Raw genomic sequence first — 14,965 nt, forward strand, 5'->3', positions numbered from 1 at the left:
TCCCCCCCCCCCCCCCCCCCCCCCCGTGGTCTTCTGTTAAGTTTCTCAGGATCCACATTAGAGTGAAAACATATGGTATCTGTCTTTGTGTGACTTATTTCACTTAGCATAACACTCTCCAGTTCCATCCACGTTGCTACAGATGGCCAGATTTCATTCTTTCTCATTGCCAAGTAGTATTCCATTGTATATATAAACCACATCTTCTTTATCCATTCATCAGTTGATGGACATTTAGGCTCTTTCCATAATTTGGCTATTGTTGAAAGTGCTGCTGTAAACATTAGGGTGCAAGTGCCCCTGTGCATCAGTACTCCTGTATCCCTTGGGTAAATTCCTAGCACATTTTTATATCTATCTATCTATCTATCTATCTATCTATTATTTAAAACAGTTGACAATTTTATTTTCACATCTCACAATACAAATGAAAATTGCTTTTTTTTTTTTGTCCCGCTACTCCCTTGGAAAAACTATTCTCTGTTTGATAGGAAGGAGGAGCAAGTCTTCCTTGTCATGCTGTTAGAAAACACCCAGAGTCACAGCACCATGATCTCCTGGTGAAGTAGAACAAGTAATATAAAATGGATATAAGGAGGTTTCTGTCTCTCCTTACCTGTCTGGTCAGGTCATTCCTGGCCGAGTGGGCATCATCGTGGGACGGGCGGGGGAGGTCTCATCTTTGGGGGCCCCAGGCGTCATTGGCATGTAGCCTCCCATAGGCAGCCTCATTCCAGGAGCGGGTCCCACTGGCATCATCCCAGGAGTAGGAGGGCCCCCCATATGGGGTGCTGGCGTCATACCAGGGCAAAGAAGACCCGGGAGATGAGGGGGAGGTGGGATCATTGCTCCTGCAGGCAGAGGACAGAGAGTGGAGCAGGAGGAACCTTTTCTTGCTGAAGTGCAGCAGTTGCTCTGTCCATCAGGCTCTGGGCTCGCTCTTGCATCCATTTCTGATAGTGGATCTTTCACATTCTCTTTGTGTTTCCTACTACCGCAGTGTGTCTTTCTCGCAGACGGAGAGTCATGGGTGAGGTATGTGTCGCAGGAGTCACAATAAAACTTAGGCATGTTGCTCTGCAGACCATTGGCCACTCTGTCGTACGTTTTTATTTTTAATTAAAATTTTTGTTTTAAATTTTAGAGTGTGAGAGTGCAAGCAGGGTAGGGGCAGAGAGAGGGAGAGAAATCTCAGGCAGGCTGCACGCTCAGTGAGGAACTCGACATGGGGCTCAATTCCACAACCCTGGGATCACGACCTGAGCTGACATCAGTTAGGCATTTAACCACCTGAGCCACCCAGGCGCCCTCTGAACAGTTATTTTTAATGGAGTGTTTTGCCTTTTATTTTAACATGTGTTTTTTTCCCTCGTGGAATAACCAGACTGTTATTTAACGTGGCCATTGGCTCAAGAAATAGTGCTGACAGATGATAAGGCAGAGGGGCCAGGGAGAGGAGGGTTCAGCAAATGTGTTAACGTTGTATGGATTTGTTTTCAAAGGAAATAAGAAAAATTCTAGTTTTGGCAGAGGGAAAAAATCACATATAGTACTTACATTATAAAAACGTAATATATTATTTACGACGTTAAATTGACCCTGTTTTCTTCTTTGTGATTTTGCTTGTGTTGGGTGCAGGGACTGTGTGTGATTGATAGTTGCCACGTCAGGCTTTTGGGGTGACTTGGGGCAGCCCGTGTCAGTCAGTGACGGAGCCTCGGAGGGTCCCACGCGGCCTGCCCTGGAGATGGCACTTGTCAGAAGCTCTCGCCACCTGGGCTTGCCTCGGGTTGACTTAGCAGCTCGCCTGCATTTTAGAAGAAACTCTATTCTGTTAAGATCCTTGTTCATTTTCGGGGCGCCCGGGTGGCTCAGTCAGTTGAGCATCCGACGTGGGCTCAGGTTATGATCTTGCGGTTTGTGAGTACGAGCCCCGCATTGGGCTCTGTGCTGACAGCTCGGAGCGTGGAGCCTGCTTCGGATTCTGTGTCTCCCTTTCCGTCTGCACCTCCCCCTTTTATGTTCTGTCTCTCTGTCTCTAAAATAATTAAAACATTAAAAAAAAAAAAAGATGGTGGGGCTCCCAGGTGGTTCAGTTGGTTGAGCGTCCGACTTCGGCTCAGGTCATGATCTTGCGGTTTGTGAGTACAAGCCCCACGCTGGGCTCTGTGCTGACAGCTCAGGGCCTGGAGCCTGCTTCGGATTCTGTGTCTCCCCCTCTCTCTGTGACTCCCCTGCTCACGCTTTGTCTCTGTCTCTCAATAATAAACATTTAAAAAAAATTTTAAAAAAAGATCTTGTTCGTTTTCATCAGTACAGCTTTTTAAAATTTAGCTTGGACCAGAGAGTTTTAGTTGGCATCTACCAAGAAATATTTGATAAAGAAGTGTTTGGGTGGTGAGTGGAGACACTTTCAGAGGGCCTGTCAAGTCACTGTGGGACCCCAGCTGTGTGATGTCGAGCAACTGCTTTAATTCACTGGGTGGCTTCACTTTCCCTGTTGAAACAGGAAGATCGAATCAGGTTACCCACGTGGCTTCCAGGGACCCTTCCTTCACGAGAACCGTGATTCAGTGGCTCCTTGGTCCTGTGGCTGCTCGTGTTTGGGAGATCCACTTAGCATTAAGTCGACAATGTTGGACATTCTCCTCTGCTGTTGCTGGCGGTCAAAATGGTTCAACTGAAATGGATTATCCCCAAGATGTGGGCAAAAAACACACAGACCATTCTCACTCTCCTTCCCCTGCTCTTCACGTCAAGTGTTAAAAGAGCTTATAGGGGTGCCTGGGTGGTCAGTCGGTTGAGTGTCCGACTTAGGCTTGGGTCATGATCTCGCATGTGGGTTCGAGTCCTGCATTGGGCTCTGTGCTGACAGCTCGGAGCCTGGAACCTGCTTTAGATTCTGTGTCTCCCTCTCTCTCTGCCCCTCGCCCGCTCATGCTCTCTCTCTGTCAAAAATAAAAATAAACATGAAAAAAATTTTTAAAAACTTGTAATTATTTGTGAATGCGACTTACTATCTTTGCATTTTAAAATACTTTCAATTCTTGTCTAGTTTGGACAAATGACTTCTGTGAAGGTTCCTATTGACCTTTCCATCGTGCATCCCGAGAGCTAGAGCTCTCTGAAATGGGGGTCCCCTGGACCCGCTCTGAGGAAATCCCTGCATTCACGCTTACTTGTCACTTTTTCCTTCACAGTTCTCAGGGAAAAGCACAGCAGGTGCACCAGTTCTGTGTGCCAGCGGTGAGCAAAACTCTCAGGAATTTTGGGATTATCTTTGACGCGTCTCTTCTTCCCCACCTGTTTTCCATCTTCCATTTCCATCTGTCTGTGACATCTCACTGCTTCTGGTTCTTCTGTAATTCTGGGATGCACTCCTCTGTCCTGTCTCCCCGGCTACCCTTTATGTAACACTTACCCAGAGATCTCTGCTGAGCCGCAGCTCCACCCGGCACCCCTCTTCTGTGCCTGCCTGAGGCACCGTGCAGGCCGGCCCTGCCCGTCAGGGCCAGAGAGGGCCCGGGGGCTCCTCACGAGTGGCTGTGGGAGCTGAGGAACCTCGTGGTCAAGGGGCCAGTGTTGGCTGGAGGAGAGCCCCGAATCACAGCATCCCCATGCGGCATCTCCAGGGACCGCATTGCTCTTCCTGTTGGGGTGCGGTTACCGGTCAGGGTCCTTTCTCCTGGAGCAGGTTACGCTCCTGGGGTCCGTCCTCATGCTGTTAGCCTGCAGGGGCCGTCACCTCTAGTCCCTGCCGAGGCTCCCCATTCCGCCCTGGACTCATGTTGTATCCTCTCTGCACGCACGAGGTCAGGAGTGGTCTTTCTGGACTTGTACTTGCCACCTTGCCAAGCCCTTTGCCAGTCCCTGGCGCCAGCCCAGACCGGATGCATCCGGTGTACCTCCCTCCCTGCCAGCCCGCTTGGCCCTCTTCCTGGGTGTTCTCCCCTCATCCCTCTTATGCTCTCCACCCTGCAGACCTCCCTGACTTTGCTTCATAGTCTTTAGTGTGCTTTGAGATCGGTAACTCTGCATAACACGTGTGTTTAACTTTCCTGCTGGATCGAGAGTCCCTGTGCTTCCTGCCATTTGATCTGGGAGTGCCCTGAGCGTGCACTCCCGGCATGCTGCCTCCCGTGGCCGCTGCCCCCCTCCGTGACTTTCCACTGTCCTTACCCCCTCGGGTTTCCTACACAGACCTCAGACCCTCACGCCGTCTGCACCCTCCTCTGATTCTCTGTGTGTTCCTCCTGCTGTGGGGCCTCGCTCATTGGCATCCCTTCCATGTGGCCCGGCTCCCGGCTGTCAGTCCTTGGGCAGCTCCGTATGGAATGTGATCTGTGTCTCTCCCGCCTCCTCCTCTGAATCCACCTTTCCCACCTCCACGCCCGTGACTTTGCTGTTTGTGTAGCTTCTTGGGGCTTTGGCACCTGCTCTTCGGTTAGGAATCCTGTTCCCCTAAGTGTTTGTGCCTGGATCCCTTGTTTTCTTCATGCTCCAACTCAAATGTCACTTTAGCAGAGGGTCTTTCCCTGATAATTCTGTATAAAATAGCCCTCGCGACTGCCCATCCCTCCATCTGCTCTGTTTCTTAGTGCTTATTACTGCCTGAATCTGTGTGTGTGTGTGTGTGTGTGTGTGTGTGTGTGTGTGTGATACATCCTTATGCTTTGTGCATGTGCCTGTGACCTATATTCCTACACTGTGTGTACGTGTGACCCATATCTCTATACTGTGTGTGTACGTGTGACGTGTGTCCTTACACTGTGTGTATGTGTGACCTATATCTCTATACCGTGTGTACGTGTGACACATATCTCTACACTGTGTATGTGTGATCTATATTTCTGTACCATGTGCGTGTACATGTGACACATTTCCCTGTACTATCTGTGACATTACCACTCTAGCATGTGTGTTTACATGGCACGTATTTCCATGCTAGCATGTGTATACGTATGCCATACATTGCCATACGAGTATGGATGTGTGTGGATGTGTGTGTATGTGTGTGCACACGCGCATACATATGCCCCTGTATGTGGTCTGTCTTCCTCGCTAGCATGTAAACTCCGTGAAATGAGGACGTTTCCAGTCTCTGTGGCTCTAGTTCCATTGTTCCGCATGTCCATGTGAGACAGAGGTCATCTTTCTCTGCTGTGGGACTGGCGTGTGGTCTGGCGGTGTTTAAGCACCTGATATTTGTTGAATGAAAGATCAATGTGTTTTCTTAAAGAGCTGAAGCCTTTTGTGTTTTCATTTTAGTTTTTGACAAAAGACCTTACAGGAAAATAAAATGAACTCCTATCTGTTTCTATAGCAATAGAATTCTAAGTAGCCTTCTGAGAATTGAAATGTTTCTTTTTTTATTGTGATAAATTACTGACTTTCAAATGTATTTTATATTTTAGTACATTGCTCCTAATATGTGGTAAAAATTTGCCATTTTATTGCTGACTGGAAATGGACTGTAGCTTATTGATGTCATAGTGGCCTTAATTTTGTTCTCTTCTTATATGAGGTCGTGGGTTTTAATCAAGTAGATAATCATGAAGTTGATAAACAGTCATCAAGCTCCAGATACTTGCCAGATACCGTGCTGTTGTTGGTCATAATGATGATCAAGTCCTAGAAAGACAAATGACAACAGTCTGATTGTGTAGCTGTGTCAGAAAAGACTCAAGATTCCCAGGGAATTTCTTCTCTGCTCTCCCCATCAGCAGCAGATATGTGGCGAAGATGAAGTGGAGTGCTCCGATAAAGACGAGCCTGATGTTGACGCGGATGTGTCCAGTGACTGTCCTACCATCCGGGTGCCGCTGACATCTCTTAAGAGCCACCAGGGAGTGGTCATAGCCGCTGACTGGCTGGTTGGGGGGAAGCAGGCAGTGACGGCCTCCTGGGACAGAACGGCGAATCTGTTTGACGTGGAGACGGCGGAACTCGTTCACTCTCTGACAGGTACTTTAAGTGTTTGTGATTTCCAGTTGGCGTGCTTTTGATTTATGTGCACGTGTTTATATCTTACCTTGCAAATTACTTCTTGTCCAGGATTATGTTTAGTTCTTGTGGTACCCAGATTGTGATTTTTCAGGGACCCTTTCTAAATTACAGAACTGTTTGTTAGCTAAACTTATTTTATCTTTAAGGGATTTAACTGTAGCATGTAATACCTAGATATTTGAAAAATGGTTGTTCTGTCAGCTTCCTATTGCTTTGTAGCAAATTTCCAGACACTTAGTGTCTTAAAATAACATGGATTTATAAGCTCATGGTTTCCCTGGGTCTGGAGTTCTGGGCACATGCTCGCTGGTCCTGCGCTCAGGGTCTTACGGGTGAAACGAAGGTGTGGTCTGAGGCTGTGATCTCATCTGAGGGTTAGGTTCTGTCCTCTTACTTACCGCTGGTGGAAGGATTCGTTTTGTCGTGGCATACGGCTGGGGTCCCCATATGACCGAGGTCCTTGTTTTCTGGCTACCTGTCAGCTGGGGACCCACCACTCGCAGCATCCAGAGCGTGCCCTCATATCCCTCATGGCCCCTTCAGAGATGTTTCCCCACACAGCTGTTTGCTGTGTTTTCCGCTTCCAGTAGAACATCTCTTTTCAAGGGCCTGCCTGATTAGGGCACGCCCACCTAATACAGAGTTTCTTTTGATTAACTTGAAGGCACTGATTTGGAGGTCTTAGTTACATCTGCAAAGTCTGTTTTGCCTTTTAATGTACCGAGCTTACCAGAGTGATATCTCGTCGCATTTACAGGTTCTGCCCCAACTCAAGGGAAGGTATCCTCCAGGGTGTGTATGCCAGGGAAGGGGGTCACCGGGACATCTTAGAGTTATGCCCACTACAGACGTTTTTGCAAATTTGTCAGTAAGTGAATTTCCTCACTGAGTGTTAAAGATTATGTTTTACTAAGAGTTCCACATATTCTAGTATTAGAAGTTACTCTGGAATTAAAGATAAAGAATTAGTTTGTTCACATATTTAGCCTATTAAAGAGATTTGCCAGACCTTCTTACCGTCAGCATCAGAAGGTGGGTCACGCTCGCACTCGTTTTGCTGATCCCTCTAAATGTGTGGATGAAAGGACTCCAGTTCCCGAGGGAAAACCAGTTCCACTGCGACCCCACGTGCTAGTTTTAAGTGACTTCTTATCTTTCCTTACTTGCATTCCCTTGTACAGTGACCATGAGCAGTAGAGACCATAAAGAGGTTTTGATTCTTGTGTTCTTAAGAAAGCATCACTGTAACTGTGCCTACAGGTGGATGATTTTGCATTTTTGTCATCTTTGGTTGTAGGGCATGACCAGGAGCTAACGCACTGTTGCACACACCCCACCCAGCGGCTTGTGGTGACCTCCTCCCGGGACACGACTTTCCGTCTTTGGGATTTCAGGGACCCTTCCATCCACTCCGTGAATGTCTTCCAGGGCCATACGGAGTGAGTCACAGTCATTTAGAGATCTCTCTTTATAACTGTTCATGAAAAAAGTTTTGCAGGTGGATATTAAAACTTAATTCGTATCTTCATTTCCAGTATTAACGTCGAGCTCCACGTCTTCCAAACTGGCTGCTCTTTCCCTAAACGTTTAGCTCCATTTGGGTATTTGTAAGACTTTAAAAGATTCAGTCACTGAAGTTCTCACAGGGAATTGGATGGTGGTAGGATGGGGCAGTGGGGAAGTCAGGAAACACTAGAGTTGGTGGCCCGCACAGCCTCTGCTGAGCGCCTGGCCAGAGCTGGGGAGGACACCCCCCCACCCCCCCCACCCCCACCCCCACCCCACCCCACCCCCACACACCCCTGCCTGGCCATCTATTGGGCAGCTCAGGCATAGCTGTGTCTTAACAGAACTCTTACTTCTTTTTTTTTTTTTTTAATTTTTTTTTTTTTTTAACGTTTATTTATTTTTGAGACAGAACATGAACGGGGGAGGGTCAGAGAGAGAGAGGGAGACACAGAATCTGAAACAGGCTCCAGGCTCTGAGCTGTCAGCACAGAGCCCGACACGGGCTTAAACTCACGAACCGCAAGATCATGACCTGAGCCAAAGTTGGACGCTTAACCGACTGAGCCACCAGGCGCCCCCAGAACTCTTACTTCTTTCCAAAAACTTTTCTCCAGTCAGACCGTTCCCGATAAATCACGTGACCATCTTTCCAGAGACATCCCTGCTCCCCCGCCGTGCCCCATCCCCTCCATGAGCAGGACTCCCTTCCTGTCACACCTCCTGACTGTATCCTGTCACCTGCTCCCCATGCCACCGCTGCCCCTGCACGTGCCTCTCTGGACCGGACCGTCCCTGTGTCTGTCTCTCTGGCAGCGTGTGTTCTGAGCTTCTGCATGTCCAGAAAGGTCCTGCGTGCTCACTAAACACTTGTTAATGAACGCATGCTTGCTCATTTGGTTGCTTGAAAATGACGGATTTTCTTCATTCCTTCTTTGGACGCACTCCCCAAACAAGCCTGTTTTATGTGTCTGACGTCAGATACGAAATTAGAGATTCAGTGTTGAGAATTCGTGCCGTGTTCACACGGAAACCGGACAGATAGAGGTCTTCAAGAAGCTTGGGGCCAGAAGGGAGGTGGTGTGTTCTGGGACAGGGGTGCGAGCATGGCCTGTGTGTGCTAGGTCCCCCCTCCTGTGTGTCCTGAGAGGCTGTGACAGATTTGCTGCTGGCAGCCGGAGGGGCCGCGGCACCGGGACCGAAGGTCTCCGTTTGCAGCGGCTTATCTGGCGGCATTGGTGCCTGCGTGCAGGGCACCTCTCGCTGCGTCCCTGCTTTCACAGGTCTCAGTCCTGTGCAGGGGACGGTTTCCGGTCAGGCCAGCCTGGACCATGCAGGGGGGCGGCTGTCCTCCGTCTGCTCTGAGGGCGGGCTTGCTCTGGGCCCCGAGGACGGGGGAGCCGTGTGCGGTCATGGGTGCTTAGGGCGAGCCGGGGCCCCGTGCGCACAGCCCTGCCCAGAGCCTGCTTGCTCGTCTCTTCTCCCGGGTGCTTTATGTTGAGGAGGCTCAGGCGCACGTGAATTTGGAGGGAATCGTGTGGCGGCACCCCACGTACTCTGCTCCTGGCCTCACCGGTGGTGTTGTTTTCACCACATCGGTCGTGTTTCTGTGTGCGCCTGCGGACATGTGCAGCGTCTTGGACACACAGCGCCCATGAGTGCTGTCTGCCGGGGCCCTGTGCCAGGAGCCGCCCTTGGCCTGCCGCTTCTCCCCTGCACTCTGAGCGCGTCTTTGGAGAATTGTTGGGCATTCCCCCGGAGAGGGTGGAAACAGAGTTCTGGGGTGGCATCTGATACCCGGCCCACGTTCAGCTCTATCCCTGTTGTCGCTAAAATGTCTCTGATACATTGTTTTAGAATTCAATCAGGCTTCATTCATTACATGCACTCATTTTGTTCTGTGGTCCTTTAATCTAGGTTAGTCTTCTGACCATTTGTTGTTATTGTTTTTATTTTAAGTTTATGTATTTAGAGAGAGGGAGAGGGCGAGGGCAAGAGTGGGGTTGGTGCAGAGACGTAGACTCCTAGGCCGGCTTCGCGCTGTCAGCACAGAGCCTGACTCGGGGCTCGAGCCCACGATCCTGGGATCCTGAGCCAAAGTCGAGAGTTAGATGCTCAAACAAGTGAGCCCCCCAGGCGCCCCTGCTGTTATTTTTATGGCGTGGATTGTTTTTGTGAAGAATCTAAGCCATTCTCTGCCAGAATGTCCCACACTCTGCTTTTCTCCTGGTTGCCTTTTTGCCAGAAGTCTTCACAGCCACCATTGTGTGCTTTGTGTCCCCAGCAGAGCGTCCTGCTATCGGGGATGCGGGCCTGGAGCGCGGGGGCGTCTCCAGGTGTCCCTACCGCAAGACGTGTTTTCCACGTTGAAATGTGTGAAGTGGCGGGGAGACGTGAGCAGTCTCCTTCCCTGGTGACCTTTCATCCACTGGGTCTGACGTCCTCAGTGATCCTCTCCTGGGTCTCTTATCACCTCGAGTGTGTACAAGTGGTGACCTTGCTGATTTTGGCCTTCTTTCCACACTCATCAGTTGGCACTTTGTTCATTAGTGTAGTTGAGGCTGCTGTAGGCTCAAGGGTTATTACACTTTGACGGTTGTAGGTCTTTGTTTTTGTAATTATTGTTGTTTCAGTTGTTCCAGACTCGGCTGCTGGGGCTTCTTAGACATGCCCCTTCTGTCCTGAGCACTCATGACGTCTGGTGCAGGAGTCTGTCCCGGACTCGCTGCACTTTCCCCATCCCACACTGGATGAGTGGCATCTGGTCCGAGCCTTGGGGGCTGGGCTGAGAAGGGCAGTGTGAACTTTATGTGAACAGCCCTCTGTGGCACCGATGGGAGCCTCCCTCCTGTGACACGGGAGGCCTTGCACACTGGGCACAGCACACATGCGGTCCTTATAGGGGGTCCGGAGCCCTCCTCCAGATGTGTGGAGGCCAACCAAGGCACAGGGAGCTTGGTGGGGGGGTTCTTGTGGGGCCCGACTCAAAGTGTGATTCCAGAGTCATTTTTCTGGGTGCTATTTAAAGTATCTTTGGTCACATTCTGTTTTCAATTGCTTTTTTTGATTGTCTGAAAGGTTTTATTTTTATTTTCTGCAAAAAGAGCCAAGAATTTATTTGCATTATTGGGTGTTGTTGGAAGTGTGTGTTTAGCGTTAAGACTTTTTGAATAGTAGGTCTGTCTTGTCTGCCACCCTCTGACTGCAGTGTAGGAAATGCTGGGGTCATGGTTCACATGTCTCTACGATTTGGGGTGTATTTTTGTACCTGGTGGGTGTGTGAAATAATGGTCGTTTCTGGAGAGATACACTGTGAGGAACATGATTGGTTACGAAGGGGTTCTTACTGTTTCTTTTATAAGTTTTTTTTTTAATGTTTATTTTTGAGATAGACGCAGAGTGCGAGTGGGAGAGGGGCAAAGAGAGGGAGGCACAGAATCCAAAGCAGGCTCCAGGCTCTGTGCTGTCAGCCCAGAGCCCCATGCAGGGCTCGAACCACAAACAGTGAGATCATGGCCTGAGCCGAAGTTGGATGCTTAACCGACTGAGCCACCCAGGTGCCCCTTTTATTCCCCTAAATGTTGGCTTTCTTTCTTTTCTTTTTTTAATGTTTTTATTTATGTTTGAGAGAGAGACAGAGCATGAGTGGGGGAGGGACAGAGAGAGAGGGAGACACAGAATCCGAAGCAGGCTCCAGGCTCTGAGCTGTCAGCACAGAGCCCGATGCGGGGCTCGAACCCACGAACCACGAGATCCTGACCTGAGCCGAAGTCGGACGCCCAATCGACTGAGCCACCCAGGTGTCCCGGGGATTCTTATTTCTAGCGTGGACCTGTGACAAGGTTTCTTTGGCTTGTTTTTCTCACGGGATCAGTAGTGGCGTAGAAAAGGCACGGAGCCGTGTCTGTCCCTGAGGCCTCTTGCATCTGGATGCCCCAAGACAGAAGTTGATGCTTTCATTTTCTGTATGTAGTGAGGACACATGGACTTGTGAGTGAAAATGGAATAAGTGGACAAGAGAAAATGTGCATTTTCTCTTAACCAAGTTAGGATGAACTAGCATGTTTGTTGATGTGCAAGGTACGAAAATAAGACCGTTCTCCCTTTGGCACTGTTTTCCAGTGGTGTTAGAGAAGGGCACGTTTTACCTTTTCGGAGGCCTTGGGGCACTGGCACGGGCTGGCCAGGGGCTTGGGCGCCTTGCCCGCGGGCCGAGGCCCTCCTCTGCTCCATCGGCCATGCAGTGGCCGGAGGCGGCGGGTGAGTGCCTCTGTTCCCGCAGGGTGGAGAGGCCGCTGCCTGGGGAGAGCCCCGCACGGCGTGGCCAGCAGGTGGGGCTGCAGCCTTGCCTGATCCGATAGCAGTGAGCCTCTGGGAGTTGCGGCAGCTCGGAAAAACAGGAGGTGGGACATTTTACAGGGTTTTTAGATGAAGACTCTGTTTAGTCGGTAGCTCTTGTTGTTTTGTTTTGTGTTTTTTTTTTTGTTGTTGTTTTTTTGCCTCCGGCACGGGTTCCCTAGGTTTGAGCCCACGGGGACAAAGAAATCCAACAGAATACGGTATCTGTGCCAGTAACTACGTGTGCACCTACAGAGGGCGTGCTTTTATCAAACCAAACGCACAGCCTCGTTCCCGACCGAGAGCGGAGAACTGGCTGCTCTCGGACCGTGTTCGGTTTCCTCACTCACCTGCGACGGTCTGAGTGTGGCTTCTCAAACACGCTCGGGTCTCCTGCCTCCCCCAAGCCTTGGGTCCGTCTGACGGCCGCTGCCGCTGCACCGTCCGTTGCCACCCCAACCACGGCTGCTGTCACGGGCCCAAGGCCACATTTCCGGCATCCAGCAGTGACTGCCCTGTAGGAAATCAGTCATTTCGATGCCTGCAGTGCTGTCCCCTAGACTGGGGGGACAGGGTTTTCCAGGGTGATTTTCTTGAGTCCTTTTAACCCTTCTCCTTTCTTTCTTTCTTTCTTTTTTTTGTATTTTACTTTTTTAACGTTTATTTTGAGAGAGAGGAAGAACATGAGTGGGGGAGGGGCAGGGGCAGGGGAGAGACGGACAGAATCCCATGCAGGCTCCATGCTGAGGTGGGGTTCCATCTCATGATCAAGAGTCGGATGCTTGGCCAGCTGAGCCACCCAGGTGCCCCTAACCCATTTCTTTTCTGAACGTTAAAAGCACAACTCAGACATACTGTCCCTTACTTGTTGGTATCACCCGAAGAGTTGTAGGTGGGACACACTCTCCAGAACTTAGTCTCTTAGGGCATATTTTCATTTACAGAAACTCAACACACATTCTCCAGTAAAGTATGTTGGAATCTAATATCTTATATAGTGTGAGTAATTCACTTAGCTCTTCAGTGATTTTGAATTTCTGTATGTTGGGTTTTCTTAAGGCAAGATGTAGCTGTATAGGTTTTAAGATTATTTGTGTAGTTTTATAATTTATTTTAAGTTTATTTTGAGAGAGAAAGCATGAGCTGGGAGGGGCAGAGAGAGACAGAAGGAGAAAGAGAGAGAGAGAGAGAGAGAGAGAGAGAGAGAGAGAGAGAGAGATTGAATCCTAAGCAGGTTCATGCTGTAAGCATAGAACCCGACAAGGGGGCCTGAACCCACGAACCGTGAGATCATGGCCTGAGTCCCAGTTGGACACTTAACCGACTGAGCCACCCAGGGGTCCCATCCTAGTTTGATAATTTGATTTCTCTAGGATCTGGGAGAGAGGTGACTGTTCTCCTCATGCTTCTGTGTGGATTCTGTGCCTTTTTGTGAAAAGAGAGTTTGAGGTGTAGTGCTTCACTGCAAGGGTACAAATCTATAGCCACACGGTTTCTCTGGAAATTTATGCTGCTGTTGTTATTACTTCTTCACGTAAGCTCTGCTTAAGGTTCTCGTAAATTTTTAGAAAGGACAAGTAATGTTCTTTTCTTCTTTGTTGTGTTCCATGTGTATTTTTACTTCGTACTGTGAAAGCTGTTCATTATAATAGGAATTTTAGCATAATAGGATTTACTTAGTATAAATGTGTGTCTGTTACTATTTGACTACCTGCTATAGTAGCAAGGGGTACCGATTTATATGAAGGTAAATATTAGATGTTTTATGTAACAGATTGTTCTCCTCATAGTCAGGGATGAGAAATTGTAGTGTGTACTGTTCTCGGAAATAATAGAAATGCGTAACTGAAATATTGTGGAACGTCAGAGGAATTTCAAACGCTGGCGTTTGTCTTCATAGATTTTTGTCTTCATTGTCAGGAGGTGGAGCTGAAATCCAGTGCTTTTCATCTGAAATAAGCTAAATCCTTGTGTGTTGACGGGTTTCTCCCCTGACGGGATGATTGAGTAGGCGAGCTGTTTCAGGCAGTGTCGTTGTAGGACGCCCTGCCCTCCCTCCTGGGAAGCAGTGGCACGCTCCCGCCGGCCTAGATGCGGGCACACCGGTCATCCCAGCTGGACTCTTACCACGTGGGCTGTGTGTACAGAGGTGCGTCTGCAGGAAGCTTTCGTGGTACCCAAACTTACCTTCAGGTGAGATCCATGAAGTGTCCCTTGAAGGCGGCGTGAGAGCTGCCCACGAGGATTGCACTGCCCAGCACAACTGCTTCTCTGGGGGGCCTGGCGGAACCACCCCCACCCCACCCCCGCCTCACGTTTTTCTTATGTTTTGTTTTGTTTTGTTTTGTTTTGTTTCAGTTGCTATAAAAAGGGACTGACAGTTGAGGCAGTCACTGGTCATTAAGCTTTCCCTGTGGGTGGCCAATGACTCTAGTCTGTACCCAGCTGACAGTGTTCATAAGTGTGAATAAACTCTGGCGTTGAAGAAACTCGAATTAGCTCACCGTGGATAAAATCTCTGAGAATGCAAAGTTTCTTCTTTCTGTTTTGCTTTAATTCTCCCTATATAATAATAACTTTATCCTCCAAATGTGAACTTTGGTGCTTTCTTCTAAAGAAAACAAAACACTACATCTAACAAAACAAAATTAAAAAAAATCAGATTAAAAATTATGATTGCTTTTTTATTGGTAACAACACTTATTTATTTTTATTTTTTGTATTTGGTTTTAATTGGAGATACGATAATATTCATAGTTTTTTTTTTCATAATGATTGCTTTAAAGTTAAGACGTGATCATATGCTTTCATTCCCAAATTCCCAGGGAAGATATATCATAGTAAATACCAAATTCTAGGTCATTTATGTATGAAGGTGAAAGTGGCTTTGAATTTTGTGTCAGGTTATTAACAATTTTCTTTATACTTTTAAAGAGAAAAAGCATTGGGGTGCCTGGGTGTCTCAGTTGGTTACGTGTCCATATCTTGATTTCAGCTCGGGTCATGATCTCACAGTGTGTGAGATCGAGCCCTGCGATGAGTTCTGTGCTGATGGTGTGGAGCCTGCTTGGGATTCATTTGTTCATATTCTCTCTCTCTCTCTCTCTCCCTCCCC

At 48.7% G+C, this 14,965-nt stretch overlaps 1 protein-coding gene and 1 pseudogene across 7 annotated transcripts in view; one reads left to right on the forward strand and one right to left on the reverse strand.

The window, feature by feature from the left end:
- WDR37 (WD repeat domain 37) overlaps positions 1–14,965 on the forward strand; it is a 79,148-nt gene that overhangs the window by 33,137 nt on the left and 31,046 nt on the right. For 5 of the 7 annotated variants that reach the window (XM_049626767.1, XM_049626766.1, XM_049626763.1 and 2 more), the window contains 2 exons: positions 5,724–5,964; positions 7,304–7,445. In XM_049626767.1, coding sequence (XP_049482724.1) covers positions 5,724–5,964; positions 7,304–7,445 — 383 coding nt within the window. The remainder of the gene's footprint in view (positions 1–5,723; positions 5,965–7,303; positions 7,446–14,965) is intronic. The other 2 variants (XM_049626765.1, XM_049626769.1) reach the window with 1 other exon arrangement.
- LOC125919949 (U1 small nuclear ribonucleoprotein C-like) lies at positions 613–1,086 on the reverse strand (annotated as a pseudogene).

The sequence above is a fragment of the Panthera uncia genome, chromosome B4 (assembly GCF_023721935.1).
Source record: "Panthera uncia isolate 11264 chromosome B4, Puncia_PCG_1.0, whole genome shotgun sequence".
Lineage (NCBI taxonomy): Eukaryota > Metazoa > Chordata > Mammalia > Carnivora > Felidae > Panthera > Panthera uncia.